Source organism: Schistocerca gregaria, chromosome 5 (genome assembly GCF_023897955.1).
Source record: "Schistocerca gregaria isolate iqSchGreg1 chromosome 5, iqSchGreg1.2, whole genome shotgun sequence".
Lineage (NCBI taxonomy): Eukaryota > Metazoa > Arthropoda > Insecta > Orthoptera > Acrididae > Schistocerca > Schistocerca gregaria.
This window is the reverse complement of record NC_064924.1, coordinates 83334328-83350549: the sequence shown is the minus strand read 5'-3', so window position 1 is coordinate 83350549 and position 16222 is coordinate 83334328. Positions and strand designations below refer to the sequence as shown.

Below are 16222 nucleotides of genomic sequence, written 5' to 3'. Positions count from 1 at the left end.
GTGACCTCTCTGGCAGGAAATCACAAATCTAGTCACATAACAGACGATATTCCATAAGCACACAATTTCGCTACAAGCCGCTTGTATGTTACAGTGTCAAAAGTATTCCGGAAATCCAGAAATACGGAATCGATCTGAAATCCCTTTTCAATAGCACTCAACACTTCAATTGAATAAAGAGCTAGATGGATTTCACAGGAACGATGTTTTCTAAACCCATACTGACTGTGTGTCAATAGACTGTTTTCTTCGAGGTAATTCATAATGTTTGAACACACTATATGTTCCAAAATCCTGGTTTATATCGACGTTAACGACATAGGCCTGTAATTTAGTGGATTACTGCTACTACCTTTCTTGAATATTGATGTGTTCTGAACTTTCCAGTCTTTGGGTACGGATCTTCCGTCGAGCGAATGGTTATATATGATTGTGAAGTATGGAGCTAATGCATCAGCATACTCCGAGAGGAATCTAATTGGTATGCTGTTTGGACGAGAATTCTTGCTTTTATTAAGTGATTTGAGTTGCTTCACTACTCCGAGGATATTTACTTATACGTTACTAATGTTGGCAGCTGTTCTCGATTCGAATTATGGAATATTTACTTCGTCTTCTTTTGTGAAGGCTTTTCAGAAGGCTGGTGTAGTAACTCAGTGTCAAATCCCTGTATCGGATTTGATGCTCGTTATTAACTCAGAAGTATTTGTTGCTAAGAGGTCAAATATGCTTGCACAAACGTTTACTATTCGCGTGGGCTCATGCACTAACTGCTCGAAATAATTTTCAGAGAATGCGTTTGGCACAATTTCCGATGCAATTTTATGCACACCTTCGGAATTTAGACAACATATCGCGGGTAAATTAAAGTCACCACCAACTGTTACCGTATGAGTAGGGTACGTGTTTGAAATCAAACTCAACTTTTCTTTGAGCCTTTTAGCAACTGTATCATCGAAAATGGTAGGTAGGTAAAGGATCCTATTATTATTTTATTCCGGTTGCCAACAACGACCTCTGCCCATACTAACTTACAGGAAGTATCTGCTTCAGTTTCGCGACAGGTTAAACTACTTCTAACAGGAACAAACACGCCACCGTCAACCGTGTTTAGCCCATCCTTTCGGAACACCGTTAGGTTCTTCGGAAACATTTCGGCTGAGCTTATATCCGACTTTAGCAAAGCTTTCAGTGCCTTTAAAGATTTGAGTATCAGTGCTTTCTATTAGTGCTTGGAGCTCTGGTATTTTCCCAACACAGCTCCGAAAATTTACAACTGTTATACCAACGGTTCCAGTATTTACGTTCTTCCTGTGTTCGGCCTGCACTCTTTGTGACTGAAGCCCTTCTTGTGGTTTTTGAGACCCTCTAACCTAAAAAAAAAAACACCCAGTCCACGCCAAACAGCCGCTCGAAACCAGAGAGAATCTCTCCTGATCCCAAGTGACACACATCATTGGTACGGATCTGAGCAACCACCTGCAGTTGGCTGCATCCTGTGCTCTTCATGGCATCCGGGAGGACCATTTCCGCACCTGGAATGAGTCCAGTCGGTTTGCACACGGAGTGCACATTGGTTTTCTTTCCCATATTGTAAGCCAAGTACCTATGGGGCCCCATTACGCGCACAACGCTGGAGCTCCCACTACCCATTATCCCACTCTCTATGATTGCCTGGAACTTGCAGACTGATTGGTTTCAAATTATTAAACAAATTAGCAATAATTAATGACAGTCGTAAAAAGCCTAAAAACCACAGTTTTGTTTCAAAATTATGTTTTCTCTACCAGATAATTACATAGTCCATAAGAAGCTGATGCCTTTGGACCACAGACGAAACGATGACCATGACTCGTTGTTGAAAGCTGTTGCCCGCTGCCGTTTCTTACATAATATGGGGGCGTTATGAAGGGCTGTGCCTCATGGTCATTCTTTTTTCCTTATTTTATTTTTATTTTTAGTCATAGCATTGCTGTTACGGAAAATAGCGGTTCAGTTAATTGGGATACTGGCGAAGATAACAACACAAAACATTTAGCGGTACCTTCAATGTAAATGTTGACGATCCTAGAGCTTTCATATAAGAAGTTACCCTGAACGGCTTCGGGGTATAGTAAGGAACTGGCATCAGAATGAAAAACAGTCAGAGTCAATCCAGTTTGTTTTTCTTACCCAGATTTGCATAATCACGATAGATGTAACAATAAATATGTGAAAGACATGAATTGGTAGAATGTAAGACTTATCTTGGTAGTGTATGAATGTCGCTAATCATGTGGATAAAGGCACAGGTTGCGCATTCAGTAACAGAAAGTGACTGACTGGCCGACAATGTCATCACAGCTATGGTCCACATGTAATTTAACTGAATCGTATCAACAAGGGGCGGCGCTGCACATTTACCAACACTTTTCTGGATTCTAATCTGGTACGGAACTTGTGGGAAGATTACTACTTAAACAAGACAATTTTCCATAACTTGACACATTCAGAACTATAAAAACTTTTACGCGTTTGGTGCGAAATTAAACACCAATCATAAAAAATTACCATTTCATTCGTATTTCCACTTCATCTGCTGCAGGGCGACTGCACAATTTGTTATGAAAACTTTCACTTAGTGTATTGTCTGGCAACAGCATTGATTTGCCTTTGTATAGTCAAAAAATCTGTGTTTACTTTAACAATACAACCACCTTTAACCATTCTGTTGTGCGTTACAACAACCCAGCTCAATATTTCCGAATTGGAAATGATAACGGGAATAACTGTACTTAAAACTACCTTCACTTCTCGGTCGTCGTTTGTAGAATGATTAGTACGAATTTTAGAGTACGGTACAGTTCCCATGTGAAACGAAAAATGGAATTATTGTTACGTTTTTACTCAGAACTTGCATTATATATAGAATTTATTTACCACCTCTTTAGGTCACAAATTGCTTTGAGTGAAAATCATTTCAAAAACTAAGTTTGATGGTTTTACCTTAAACTGTTCCTAAGCCGAGGCGTCTCTCTCTAGGTCATGATATAGACATATAGCATTCTCAAAGGGAAAACATCATATAAGTGAGATGAAACACGTGGTTATCACAAAAAAATTTTCCCGTGACCAGCTTCAATTATCCAGAAACTATTTTCATTAAATATAAGTATCGAAGTGAAAGGCATTTAGATACACGGTTCTATTAAATATTACATGCTGTTTAACGCGTCGGCTAGAACACAACTAATAATTTCTCAGAAGGTGGTAAAAATTTTAGATCGTCTCTATTTACGGCAAAGTTAAATTCAGTTTTCGACACACATATTATAGTTAGATGTGAATTAAGCACGAAGCTCACATTTTGCTGACGGGTGTGGTTAGCTATTCCCATAAACAACTGAGACAAGCAGTGTAAAAGAAGCTTCCTGCATGCATCCTCCAAAAACAGTGACATCGATTACGCAAAATAGAAAGCACACGCAACAACGAATAACAGTTGACGATCGCTAAGGTCATTTCCGCGGAAACGCATCCCTTCATTCTCTTCAAGATGTCGCAGCGCGCCGGAAGTGTTCCTGTAGCTGTGCCCGAGGCGAAGCTCAAGCCGTACTACGTGCCGTGGCACGAGTACGGAAAGGTAAGTGAGATGTTGCACACGGTTTCAGGTAAGATACGTAGCAATGGAAAGTGCACAAATTAGAAGCTACACAATTCGGTTGCAGCGTGCACCGCTCCTCCTTCATAAAACGACTTTATTACGGACTCAGCGGCTTTGGAAATTATATCCAACGATATTACTGATTATGAAAGACAAAGATACTGAAACATAGTGTAGCCGTCATTTCTTTGCTTGAAATGCGGGTCGATTTGTGTGTGTTTGTGTGCTACGCAGTTCGTAAATACACGAAATGTAAAAGACGTTGTGTATGACTATCTAAATTCTCTTAGCGTTGATACACATTTCGAAGTGCAAGAATTTAATCACTGTAGCTTCCATTTTGTATCTATTTTGCGTTTCTGTAATAATTAGTTGAACTTGCGTGAATTAACAGAGTGTGCAACTCATGCGTAGTACGTTCCTGTTGGTAACCCGTTGTCATACGTATTAGCCAGTCGGCTGACAGTACACGGCAGCAACTGAAAATCAATCACATCGGTTTTTTTCCAACTTTAACTCCATTTCCGAAACTGTGGCTAAATATTGCTCCGAGTGACAGAAAATATCCATCAACTTTGTTATTGAAACACAGGAAGCTACGAAGAAGCAGTGTTGGTCTTTATTCACATCCGATTAATCAATTCCTACCATTTATTACGGGAACTCTTCCAATAAAAAGGCCGTCGACAGGGTAAGTGCACCTTTATCTTTTGTTGCGTATCTCACACATTAAACCACCGTTGCATATTTGGTTGACTTGTAATCATTGATCATGTTTATATCAGCAGACACTGGTGGAAATATCAATTGCCTAACATCAGTAATATTACAATTTTCGCAGCAAATATGAGTGAGGAATAAATGAAACGTGAAAATTATTTCTTAACTTCAGTTTTATAGATAGTGAAGAAGATGGTACATCCAAAAATGGGCCATCCGATCAAGTCTGAATGTAATGGGTTGTGTACCCATGACCACAATCTTAACATTAACTTATAACCATAGTCAGGAATGCGATCTCACCATCCCATCTACCCAATAACGATTAAACAAAAATGCGTTATGGCAATGGATACTCATCATTTCATCAGCTTCCTTTGAAGAATTAGGCTCTAGGCCATCCAAACTTAACAAACAATCATTTCAGTCTTTTCTGAAGACCTCCAATAACTCTGTTACCGTTCGGATTGTACTTCACGAATTTCTGTGGAATCTCGAATTCTCATGAGGATTTGTGTTGATTTTTCTCGATTCATTTGATTTTCATGTTGACAATATTTAATTCTGTTCTTTCATTTCCAATCACGGCTCTGTTATTTCTTTTTGTGTTCTACAAAGTTTCATTTACATAGTGTAACGAAGTAATCACCATCATCATTCATATCGTTTGGGCCTTTGTCACACTTCAGCGAGATGTCAGCGTTGTTACAATATATTTGGCGATGTTAATGTCAGAGGGTGACCTGATACCCTTCCTGTCGCACCCCATACCCCCAAGGATGGAATTAGTGTACCCCACCTTTATGTGTCTAGTGTAAGCCATGAAATAGTGCGAACGTTTTCAAATGTCAGCGAGTAGTTTATTTGAGGCGTAACGTGGGGACCAGCCCGTTATCCACCTAGTGGGATGTGGGTAACCGCCTAAAAACCGCATCCAGGCTGGCTGGCACACCTTCCCTCGTCGGTAATATGCCGGTGGGGGGAGGGGGGGTTCGATTCAGGGCTAGCGCGCCTACCCGAGTCCAGGACGCAAGGCATTAACGCCCTCGGCTAACCTGACAGATCTAACGAACTAATCACCATCAGTTTATAAAATTTAGTACTGATTCCTTTTTGCACTTTAGGGGTCAATTTTCCGTTACTGGACCGAAAGACAGTTTGATTATACATTTTATTTTCAATATCGTTTTCAATATCGTCACCTAAGTAACAGATTTGAAATATTTGCTCTAAAAATGATTATCTAAAATAGATTTTTGTCTTACTGGATGTTGTGTTCGGAATGCCTTTATTTTCGCTATACAGTCTTAAGCCAGGTGGCGGAACATATTCACCTTCTAGAAATAACAGAAAGTAATGTTCAACCTCTTTTCCTTTCGGATTCTCGTTTTTCCTGTCCGTACCTGTTCTACATGGACTGTACGTTGTCTACTTTGCATGAATTAACTTTCTTAACAGTTATACCGTCTATCAAGTAGACTATGAAAGTAAGTCAAAATTCTTTACAAAACAGTTGTTTTATGTACAAGGAACAAATCATAAAAAAAGATGCATTTCACTCTGAGTTTATAACAGTACTATATTACCTTTGTTGTTTATGGGAATTTTTTTTGTTTCATTTATGTGAAAATTAATGAATAATTACATGCAATACTGCGTATTTAGATATAATCGTCATGATAATACATGATCAGTTGAAACTCATTTCCATCTTAACCCTATCCTCTATTACCGCAGACAGAGCTAATATTTTCTTCTAAACTTCGAAAGGCCAGTATCTGACGTATGGACGTCTTGTCCTGCTTTCTATTCTTGCCTAGAAGATTTCCCACCATTCTTATCTCCCTTACATCTATGCAAATATGTTGCAGATTTGTTGCAGATGGGTCTAGGAAACTGCATTCCTCACTGTAACTTCTTCGCCATACGCGAATTTCACGTAATCAATAAAAATTTGAAAATTTTCCGTGCATTCTGGGTATCAAACGTTACGTGTAGTTGTCCGTTTTCGTTACAATTATTTCGAATACAAAGTATAATGTCGTGGGAAAACCATAACCGCTGTAACATGATGGAAAAAACCGTCTGCGTCACTAAATTTATATATTTATTTAGTGGTTTTGATCGTAAATATATGAAGCGCTGAAACACTAAAAACTGTAGCAGAGACCTTTGTCCCAAGCCCCTAAACTTGTATGTCCCTCTTCGAGAAATGTTAATGTCGCTAAGGAAAGCGCAACAACTTTACAATGTAGAAACATGGAAGGATTCGACTTACCTCTGAACGTAGTTTGGGGGTAGTAAGCGAATACGTAAGGTAGATCCACAAATCACCAACTGAGTTTACAGTGACGTCAACGTATTTATCGCATTACCATCTATTAGTTTCGTATCACACAGTGCCAATTTTAGTATCTTTCATCGCTTGTGTAATTATGACATTTAAGGTTTGAGTCAAGTTCTGGAGCGAGGACCTGTACTCAACAACATGAACTAAGGTACTCATAAAATTACAAAGAAATCTTCGTACAGGTGATGCTCTCTAAGGGGACAGTGTGAATACAAGTTGAATCCGAAATCTTGAAGTTCTTGTGGGCAGTTTATGAGTCTTTCAGTATAAGGGTTTCGTGGTCACCAGCCCCTCGTTATAGAATAATAATGTAATGATGATTTATTCAACTTTGTATCACATTTACGTATATTTCTTTGAAAGGATCCTCACAATAGTAAACCATTTGATAAGCACTCAACAAAATATTCGAAACAGAACAGTGTAGCGCAAAAACCCTCGGACAGTGCTAGAGTACAGTGATGTGTTTCTCTGTGGCTGCAGGAACAGTCTGCCACCGCAGTCAGTGAGCCCAGACACAAGAGGAAAGTCGGCCTGTTCTTCGTCAGTAAACTTACCCGCACTGCTGTGCGTCACAGTGACACTTACGCAAATCTAAACCCAGGTAGAAAGTGAACCCCACTGAATAGAAGATTGAGGACGAAGAAGCAAGCGGGCTTATTATTATCAACAGAAAGTACGATAGATAAATGGTACAAACTTGTTTGCACATGCAGTGGATACTTGCAATGATGCGCATATAATTTCCCTACAATACAGACACAAACAGGAACGGGAATAGGAAACCAAACGAAATGCAATTGCTCGGTAAAAAGCAACCAGAACCCGTGGGTCACTGATACCAAATTGATGAAAGAATGTCCTGTCATCCCATTGAACTTTTATCACTGCAGTTCTACTTCACCTACCACGAAGAATCCTGACTTTAGATAACAGCCGAGTGTGAAGTACACCAGATTAATACATCTCTTGTAACTCCTATCCAATAGTTGTGAAAAGAGCCACCATGAAAACATAATGCTTGCGTTCAGATAAAGACGCCTTGCCTTTCCTAATATCGATATATTACAACAGGACTTTCTTTTGAAAACATAAATATTATTGCACGGGATTTATTCGCAGTTACGAACACGAACATAAATCAGTTGATTACATTTGACGATCGCTAAGTTTGTAGCTGCAGAAACACCTCTCATCAATTGGTTCACAATGGCTGAGCGAACCAGCAGTGTTCCAGCTGCTGTTCCAGACGTGATGTAACAGGAGTGATACCAGCACTTGCGTTGGTATGGAAAAGTAAGGAACACGATCCATGCAGTATTACATTAAGTGCGTAGCTGCAGTAATTACATGTGTTAGAAGTTACAGAACTATAAAGGTTCTCGTCGTTTCGCACACAATAAAACTCTGTACGGGTTGCTATAGACTTAACGACATTCACCGTTGTAGGCTGCGGTGTTATTGATTACAAGACCAATGCAATGATGCTAAATTGTGCTTGCTACACTAAGCCTCTCTTCTTGTGGTCGAAATCGATGTCGTGGGTCTGGATTGAAAGTGCGTATGGGAGGTAGTGCGAGTTAGTCTCCTCCCTGACCGGCACCCTAAAATTTCGTATTTACTATTGAGTTAATCGAAGTAAAAAGATAGTAACTCTAAAGGTCTTCCGAGCAAACATAATAATTTATTGTGCCTCGATTATATCGTACTCAAGTTTCGCCACCTTACAGGAGTCTTTGTCTTCTTTTTTTTACCAGCTGAAGATGTGTTTGAGAGGATTATCGTGAGACGAATAATGATTCATATTTATGTCCGCAGTGACACTCAACTTAAATGTCTCGTTTTCTCAGTATAAATTTCAACATAATACGATTCTTTACGCTGACTTTATATTGACAAAAGCCACAGATTTGGTACAAAGTTTCCACATATTTTTGTAAAAGGTGATTTTATTTCCATCAGCGTGCATTACTACCCTCCAACTTCTATATTCAGCTAGACAGCGAACAACGAATTGTTGGAAGCAGATGCTAATTGTCTGTATGATGTATGGTAAATATTAAATTGTTTGACGGAATGCTAAGGTAATTAGTTAAAATTTTTGTTTATTGTAGTTGTTGTGGTCTTCCGTCCAAAGACTGTCTTGATGGAGCTCTCCATGCTACTCTATCCTGTGCGCTTCTCTTCACCTCCAAGCTACAAGCAACTAATGCAACCTATATTCTTCTGAATGTGCTTAGTGTATTCATGTTTTGGTCTCCCTCTACGACTTTTACTCCTCATGCTTCCTTCCAGTATGAAATTCGTGATCTCTTGCTGCCTCAGGATTTGTCCTACCAAACGATCTCTTCTTCTGGTCAAGTTGTGCCACAAATTTCTCTTCTGCCAAACTCTATTCAGTACCTCCTCATTAGTTATGTGATACACCCGTCTGATCTTCAGCATTCTTCTGTAGCATCACATTTCCAAAGCTTGTATTCTCTTAGTGTCTAAATGGTTTATCGTGCATGTTTCGCTTCCATACATGGCTACACCATGCAAATACTTTCATAACGGAATTCCTGACACTTAAATTTATACTCGATGTTAACGAATTTCTCATCTTCAGAAACTCTTTCCTTTTCATTGCCAGTCTACATTTTATATCCTCTTTACTTCGATAATCATCTATTATTTTGCTCTCCAAATAGCACAACTCATCTACTATTTTAAGTGTCTTATTTCCTAATCTAATTCCATCACCATCACCTGATGTAATTTGGCTACATTCCATTATCTTCGTTTTACTTCTGTTGAAGTTCATCGTACACCTTCCCATCAACACACTTTCCATTCTATTTTTGTTTATTGAAAAGAAAATTTCATTTCAGGTAGCATTGGCTAGAAACTCACAAACTTTGTCATACACCTTACAAAATGGTGCTGTTAAATAAATCTCGATTAGAAACTTTGACTTCGTTTGGATGTTGAAATACTTTTGTAACTCAAAACGCAAGAAGTTCGACGAAGCTGACAATAAATTTCGATTATTGCTAATGGCAGCGTATGACACGTAATCTCATATTATTCCTGTTCGCGCCATTTAATTTGTAACACAGCGAAACACCAGCACGGCGTCTGAGGTTCTACCTGCCCATAGGCCTCTTCATCTGCTGGTCACATTCTTAAAAGAATTCTTTGCCTTTAATTGCGTTGTATGGCAATGTTACAAAATAACGGTTAGAAAAACAGAAAAATTTAGTTCATACAACCGTTTGTAGGTGAACGCGTGCTTCGATTGTTTGTAATTCTGGTTTGTACAATAATTCGACTAAAGAGAAGCCTCGTACTAGACGTTTAGTTTTGCAAACCGTATTTAAATAATCGAACGCAATTTACACGTGATTCTTCGCATAGTTTTGGCGACCAGTTGCGCTTCTTTATACACCTTGGACACATATACATAATTTGCAGACTCTGCTGGCACAGAAATAAAAATATATAGCGTCACTTTAGAAAATAATTTCCTTGATATTATTTAGTAAACTGATCGGAGGTAGGGACATAACTAGATATATGACTAATAAACATTCATTCGAAGAGCTTTATACGTAATCTACAGAATAATCTTAAAAGTTTCTCTTAGCACATCGGTGCAAGCACACTTTATCTTCTTCTTATTAATGATGGGACGTGCTGAAATACATTTTTAAAATAATTACTGAACTGAACGGTGACAAAAATGTTGATGTGAGTTTTACAATACGTTGACTACTATTGAGAAAATACCGTCCCTTTGGATACAGCACAATACCCCACACTCATTCCATCTGTGTCTCTGTTCCAGGTCCTAAGCACTGCTGCCGAATATAAGTCCATTCCACCGACATGCCCTACACGGAAGCTATCTTCAAGACTTACGAACAGTAGCTAAAATAATTCCTTAGTACATCAATGCAAGCTGGCGTTCTCATTTTTTTTTTACATTATGTCCTAATATCACTTAATTTACTGACTTTAATATCCATCAGAAGTTGTGCTGAGGGTTTTACAAACATTCTCTGCTACTCATAAAGTTACGCATCTTGCAGTTTAGCGTAATACCCATTACTCATGGCATTCTGTATCTCTGTTACAGGTGATGAGTGCTGATGCAGAGTGTAGGGCCGTTCCACCTCTACGGCCTGTACGGGAGCAAGACGTGGAGGTCTTGTTGAAATACCGTGAGTACCTTTTGGTGTTGTGAGGATACGAGTAGCAACGATTCAAGTAGTGTAATGGTTTTGATGAGGTGGCTTTGTTACAGAGCTTACGTTTTATATCAGCAACTTTTTTACGTATCCCATCTGCGTCTGCTATAATAAACATGAAATGAATGTAGCGCTGCGTCTTTGTTACTTTGTCGTAGTCTGCTTTATACGTAACGTGATATGAGCATTGTGTGACATACACTATGGGAAGGATATTCAGTTCTGCTAGTCTTACAGCTAAAATCACTGTACCGATCATTTGTATTAGGAGTGATACCAGGGAAGCCACGTTTTAGGGTATGAACTTTTTACTGGTCGTGTTCTGTTCATTCTCCTGGTAATTGAGTAGCTAGGACATGAATTGCGTCTGTCAGTGAGTGCACTCGTTCCCGATGGATCTTTCAACTAGATCTGTGTGGTAGTAACAGAGTCAGAGAAAACGCTGTGGAGATCTTAATAACTCTCTGGTTTAGAACTAGAATCGTGTGTCATATTTCTACTAAATTCTGTACTGCTAATGGGCAGCTTACAGTCCTCTGAGATGGTCAGTAGATTACTTCATAATTATTTTGATTCTGTCAAATTAATTTCTGTTTACAGAGGATGTTAACTTCATTGTTATTTTTCCGCCAACTGTGTCAACAACCTTGGATAGCAGTGAGTACTATAAGATGTATTCACCTTTTCTGACATGCAAGAGCAGTAATGATAAGTATTATATCTCTCTATGTACATACTGCAATGATGACACATTATTAGTCTGTGGTAGTAGATGACAGTGAGTTACTGCAGATAGACGTTGTTTAGAGTGATGGCGAACTTTTATTTTACAGGCCACTGCTACCGCCACGATGTGCAGTCTGAGCCGTCCCCGAGACCGGCGCTCACGTATGTAGTATCAAACGTGGCAGCAGGTAAGGTGCAAGAGAGGCAAGGCGGATGCGAAACAGCCCGACAGCAGCCGCCGCAGCAGCACCGCGATTTGGTTGAGGCAGAGGGAGGCGAAGAGGAGGGGGAGGTGGGGGAGGCCGAGACCAGCCGTGGGCTGCTACGGCGGCTGCTGGCCTGCTGCCTCTGCATTAGGCTGCCACGAGGCCACAGTTCCAGGAGGACCAGCAGGTGAGTCCGGCCTGTTGTGCCGTGTGTTCAGAATTCTTCAGCGTGGAACTTACCATGTAGCGCAGCTGAATATATGAATAATCTGTAATTACTGCCCCACACAGTGTCCTCTAGGGTTGGAGGGAGTGGGGGAGGGGTATTTGGGCTTATCCCAATTTATGTTCTGAAGGTGTGTGTGGGGACTTTAGGATCACTTTTCATGTTTCAGAGTTCTGATTGTACAGAAATTTCTCAGTCAAGTTCAAAGTATGCCTATGAAGATTTTCCAAATTACAAATTGTAACAGTATCTCAAGTATCAATGAGTTTTGGTTATTTATGTGAGATAATCATGAATGTGTTTTAATCAAATTAAACATAACTACTTAACAGTTTTGCATAGCAGCTACATGCGTAATTTCTTGTGTGGATAATTTGTCCAAAAATGATTTTAAGTTTATCAATAAACAAAATTAAAAATATTTAATTAATTTCAGAGTTCATCCTGAAGAATCGCCGACAGCTGGCTGCCAGGCTAAGCAACAGAGCCCTGTCGTCAAAATCCTGGTATGTATTGAGAGAAACATGTACACAACTTACGAAATCTTTGTAAAGACATATAAGATGCTACTACTTGTCCAATACCTGTTTCATTAATTACATTAGTAGTTAACTGAGTAATGATAGAGAGAACTTGGCATCATTTCACCTCAACGAAAATTGTGATATACAGTTAATGGTACTCATTACAACAGGAGTCTAGTGAAGCTTAATTTAAATAACACTAGCAGTAAATAGTAGCCCAGTCTCTATGTGCAGTGTAATCTATGAGTCACAAGGTAACCTTGGCTCTACCTGTAAAAGAAATAATACTCTGTGAATAAGGAAATGGAACAAAGTGAAAATTGGAAATTATCATATTTTTATACTTGTCATTCGCTACCGAAGGTAGTAGTGTAGATAGATTGAGGTAGGATCCACAGCCAAGGTCTTGTCCGTCAAATGGAAGCTGACTTGATGGAAATCAGATGGTACCCCATATGCAAATATTTAGGGAAGATTTCCAGATTGGTATATGTCTTTAAATTAAGGTCAGCTTTTCGAAATACTTGTTTGCAACTGGGGAGTAGGAATAATTTATGATTTATTTTTTCTTAGAGAAAATTTTGATAGCCTTGATTTTGTAAGTCAGTAAACTTCACGATCTTCTTACCATTTCTGGTTTACATGTAACACTCGTCAGGAAAATTACTGAATCTGTCCTGTTACACATGCTTAGGCAAATGCACTTGATAATTCCTGCTGGGGCATGTTCCTATCTAATCAAAATTAAAACGACTACAATTTCCCGGTTCTGTCACTGTTTTCGGGGATTTGTCTTGGTTGTAAGCTATTGCAGTCACTTCTCCATTAACCGAAATCAAGAAACTTTTGGCTACATTAAATCTTCTGGGTATCGCATAGGTCAAATTTTAACTGTGTTAGTTGTTGGCTGGTAACATCCAAACTGATGTCTTCTCATATCTTTACCAGAAATGCTACATTTTTAGAACACAAAGACTTGCGCTAGACGATGGGATTTTCTACTGATGACGACGGACTGGGATGTTACATACTAGGATACAATCTGAAAAATTCCTATCTTTATTCCTCTATATCGCACTTTGATAGATACAGAACAGTCGTCAAGCGATTTTGAGTGAGGCGTAATCACCATAAAATTTTGCAGTTGTCATGCCATTCTCACTTTACCTGGCGCGTTGATACAGACATTGCAGATACGTAAATGAAAGGGTGTGTGAATACTGTCCATTTCGATTAGTTATAGATACAAAAAGATGTGTTAAAATAAACATACTTCGTTTCTCATTCAACTTTTCATATATTAGCAGTTGGAAGCAAAGATGCTACTATATGAGGTGTTGAATGACAAACAAAGTGCATAATATTGTTGCCAATAATATACAGTCTACATTGTGATTCCATGATGATACTACTAACCCTCAGGATTGACAGAAAAAGGCAAATGTGTCAACGTAACGAAAGCGGCCATGATCAGGAAACGACTTAATTGAAAGTTATAAGCGAAAATTGCTCTGGTGTGTTTGGCAGTCGCCCTCATGCTGCAGGCCCCTCGTTGTCTGCACTTGGAGGGGAATTAGAATGGACCTAAAAAAGCAAAAAGGTTCATTAAAAATGGACTCTAACGTGCATAGCTGAAGAGCTATGAGCAGTTGTTAACTTTTGCTACTGTGAAATACGTGTCTTCTACTGAACAATTACTCATAGCTCATTAGGTATGCGTTTTAGAGCCCTTGTTTACTGGATATTTTTGTTGTATTGGTTCACACTACCTAATCCCAAAGCACGAAAAGCAAAGAATTTGCAGTAGACGTGATCCACTGTCAGAGTTATCAAAACTATTTCCTTTCGTTTCTGGACGAGAGTCCCATGCGTTGCATTGATATATTTATCCCACCCCATCACCCATGAAAGTTTGTAACATCATCACGGACCAAACCTATGTAGCTCGCATTCTCTGTGCGTTCTTCGTTCACGCCACCATTTACAACAATGATCTAAAACTCAGTATAGAGAGAAGTTTCTATTTAAACGGACCTAGCGTTTCGTTCAACCTATACTGACTGCAGTGTCTTCATCTGTTGCAGGGCGGAAGTGTAGAGGAGATGAATAACAGAAGATGGGAAAATCGGTTTTCTTTTGGAATGCAAATAGTGACAACTATTTGTTTTGATAGGTATATGTTTCATTGACGGGGAAAGTAATCCTAAATTAATCTGTGTTTTCCTGTTGCAGGAAACCTATTCGAAGGAGAAGCAGGAGCTGGTGTCTGCTTGGGTGTTGAAGCATTTCGGAAGCGCCCAGGACCGCTGCAGATGGATGGAGGGGCTGCACGAAGAAGCCGAAAACACACAATTGGCAGAGGTAACGTACTGCAGAAGCTTTAGCTATGCAAGCAGTGGTGAGTAGAAGAATAACATAAATAATAATTCATATATACTAGGCACAGTAATGTGGTAATGTATGAAAGACTAAATCGTTGTGTCTCAATCTGATGTGAACTGAAATTTTGATGTGTGTGTTTACACCCTTAATTTACAGAGGCAGAATATTTGATCAGAAACTAGACGATTCTAAATAAGTTTATTTACAGATTCTGTTCCATCTGTTGTTTATATATGCTTACTCATTTCAGTTATTAAATGTCAGCCATGTGCCTACCGCAGGATGTACCTGTAATAGGAAACAACCAAAACAAAAACAACACTTATTAACCCTCTCCACTAACGCCCCAAAATACAAATAACTGTCCTAACAGGTCTCACATTTAAACAATGTATCAGGGCTTCTGAAGACTGGAGATTTTTCTCAGTTAAACAGTTGTGGAGCAAAATGTTTCAAAAATTAAGGCTGGGGAATGTCATAAATTACTAGTAATCGTAATCGGAAAAGAATTTTTCATACAAGAGAATAGAATATTTTGAGTTTCAGAAGCGCACCTCTAATAGCAGAACCACAGCAGTTGATGATTCAGGTTCTTGGATCAAAAATAAAATTAAATCAATGTTCTTGTCAGTGACTGCCAAACGACTTACATTGAATATTATTCCAAACTTTCATTAACAGATTTGTTCTGTGACAAAAGCTCACTGAAAGTACATTTTTATTTATTACTGGCGAAAGCGGTTTTTTTAACTGCCTAATTAAATGCAGTGGATCTTAGTGAATTATTCACGAAAGATGTTGGCAACTGTTTGGGGGACAGTGTCAAATGCCCCTACTGTGGTGTTAGGAGAAAGATCTGTGTCAGGTGTCGTAAGCTTGGTGGGTCAGCTCTACCTGTCCTTCTAAACGTTGACAAACTCAAATTTTTTCAACGGAATGCAAGAGCAAAATGATGCCTTTTGAGTGTTACATACGAGCTCTCTGTGCATTCAGTTAAACACTAATTCCTTGAGAACTACAGTGAGATAGGAAAGCGTAATATAGGTATCTGGTTTGAAGGACAAAACTTTAGTCACCAAAATGGTAGTGAAAACCTTTGAGCTAAACGCCTGATTTATCCGTTGCCAGCCTGACTTTGAATTCCAAAGATGTAATTGTAGTGTTGCGCTTAATTTGTAATGCACAGTACAAAATAACATAAAGTAGTAACATATTA

General features: G+C 39.0%; 1 protein-coding gene across 2 annotated transcripts; it reads left to right on the top strand.

Annotated features, from left to right (window-relative positions):
* Nucleotides 1–3529: 3529 nt before the first annotated feature.
* On the top strand, nucleotides 3530–15669 carry LOC126273176 (uncharacterized). 2 transcript variants are annotated; one of them, XM_049976663.1, is made up of 4 exons: nucleotides 3530–3622; nucleotides 10831–10915; nucleotides 11776–12061; nucleotides 12537–15669. In XM_049976663.1, the coding sequence occupies exons 1-4, from the start codon at nucleotides 3536–3538 to the stop codon at nucleotides 12694–12696; spliced, it is 618 nt and encodes a 205-aa protein (XP_049832620.1). In that variant the 5' UTR covers nucleotides 3530–3535; the 3' UTR covers nucleotides 12697–15669. The 2 variants fall into 2 exon arrangements, with proteins under 2 accessions (XP_049832620.1, XP_049832621.1); XM_049976664.1 differs by lacking the exon at nucleotides 3530–3622 and adding an exon at nucleotides 3816–4334 and having other exon boundaries at nucleotides 12537–14736.
* Nucleotides 15670–16222: the final 553 nt, after the last annotated feature.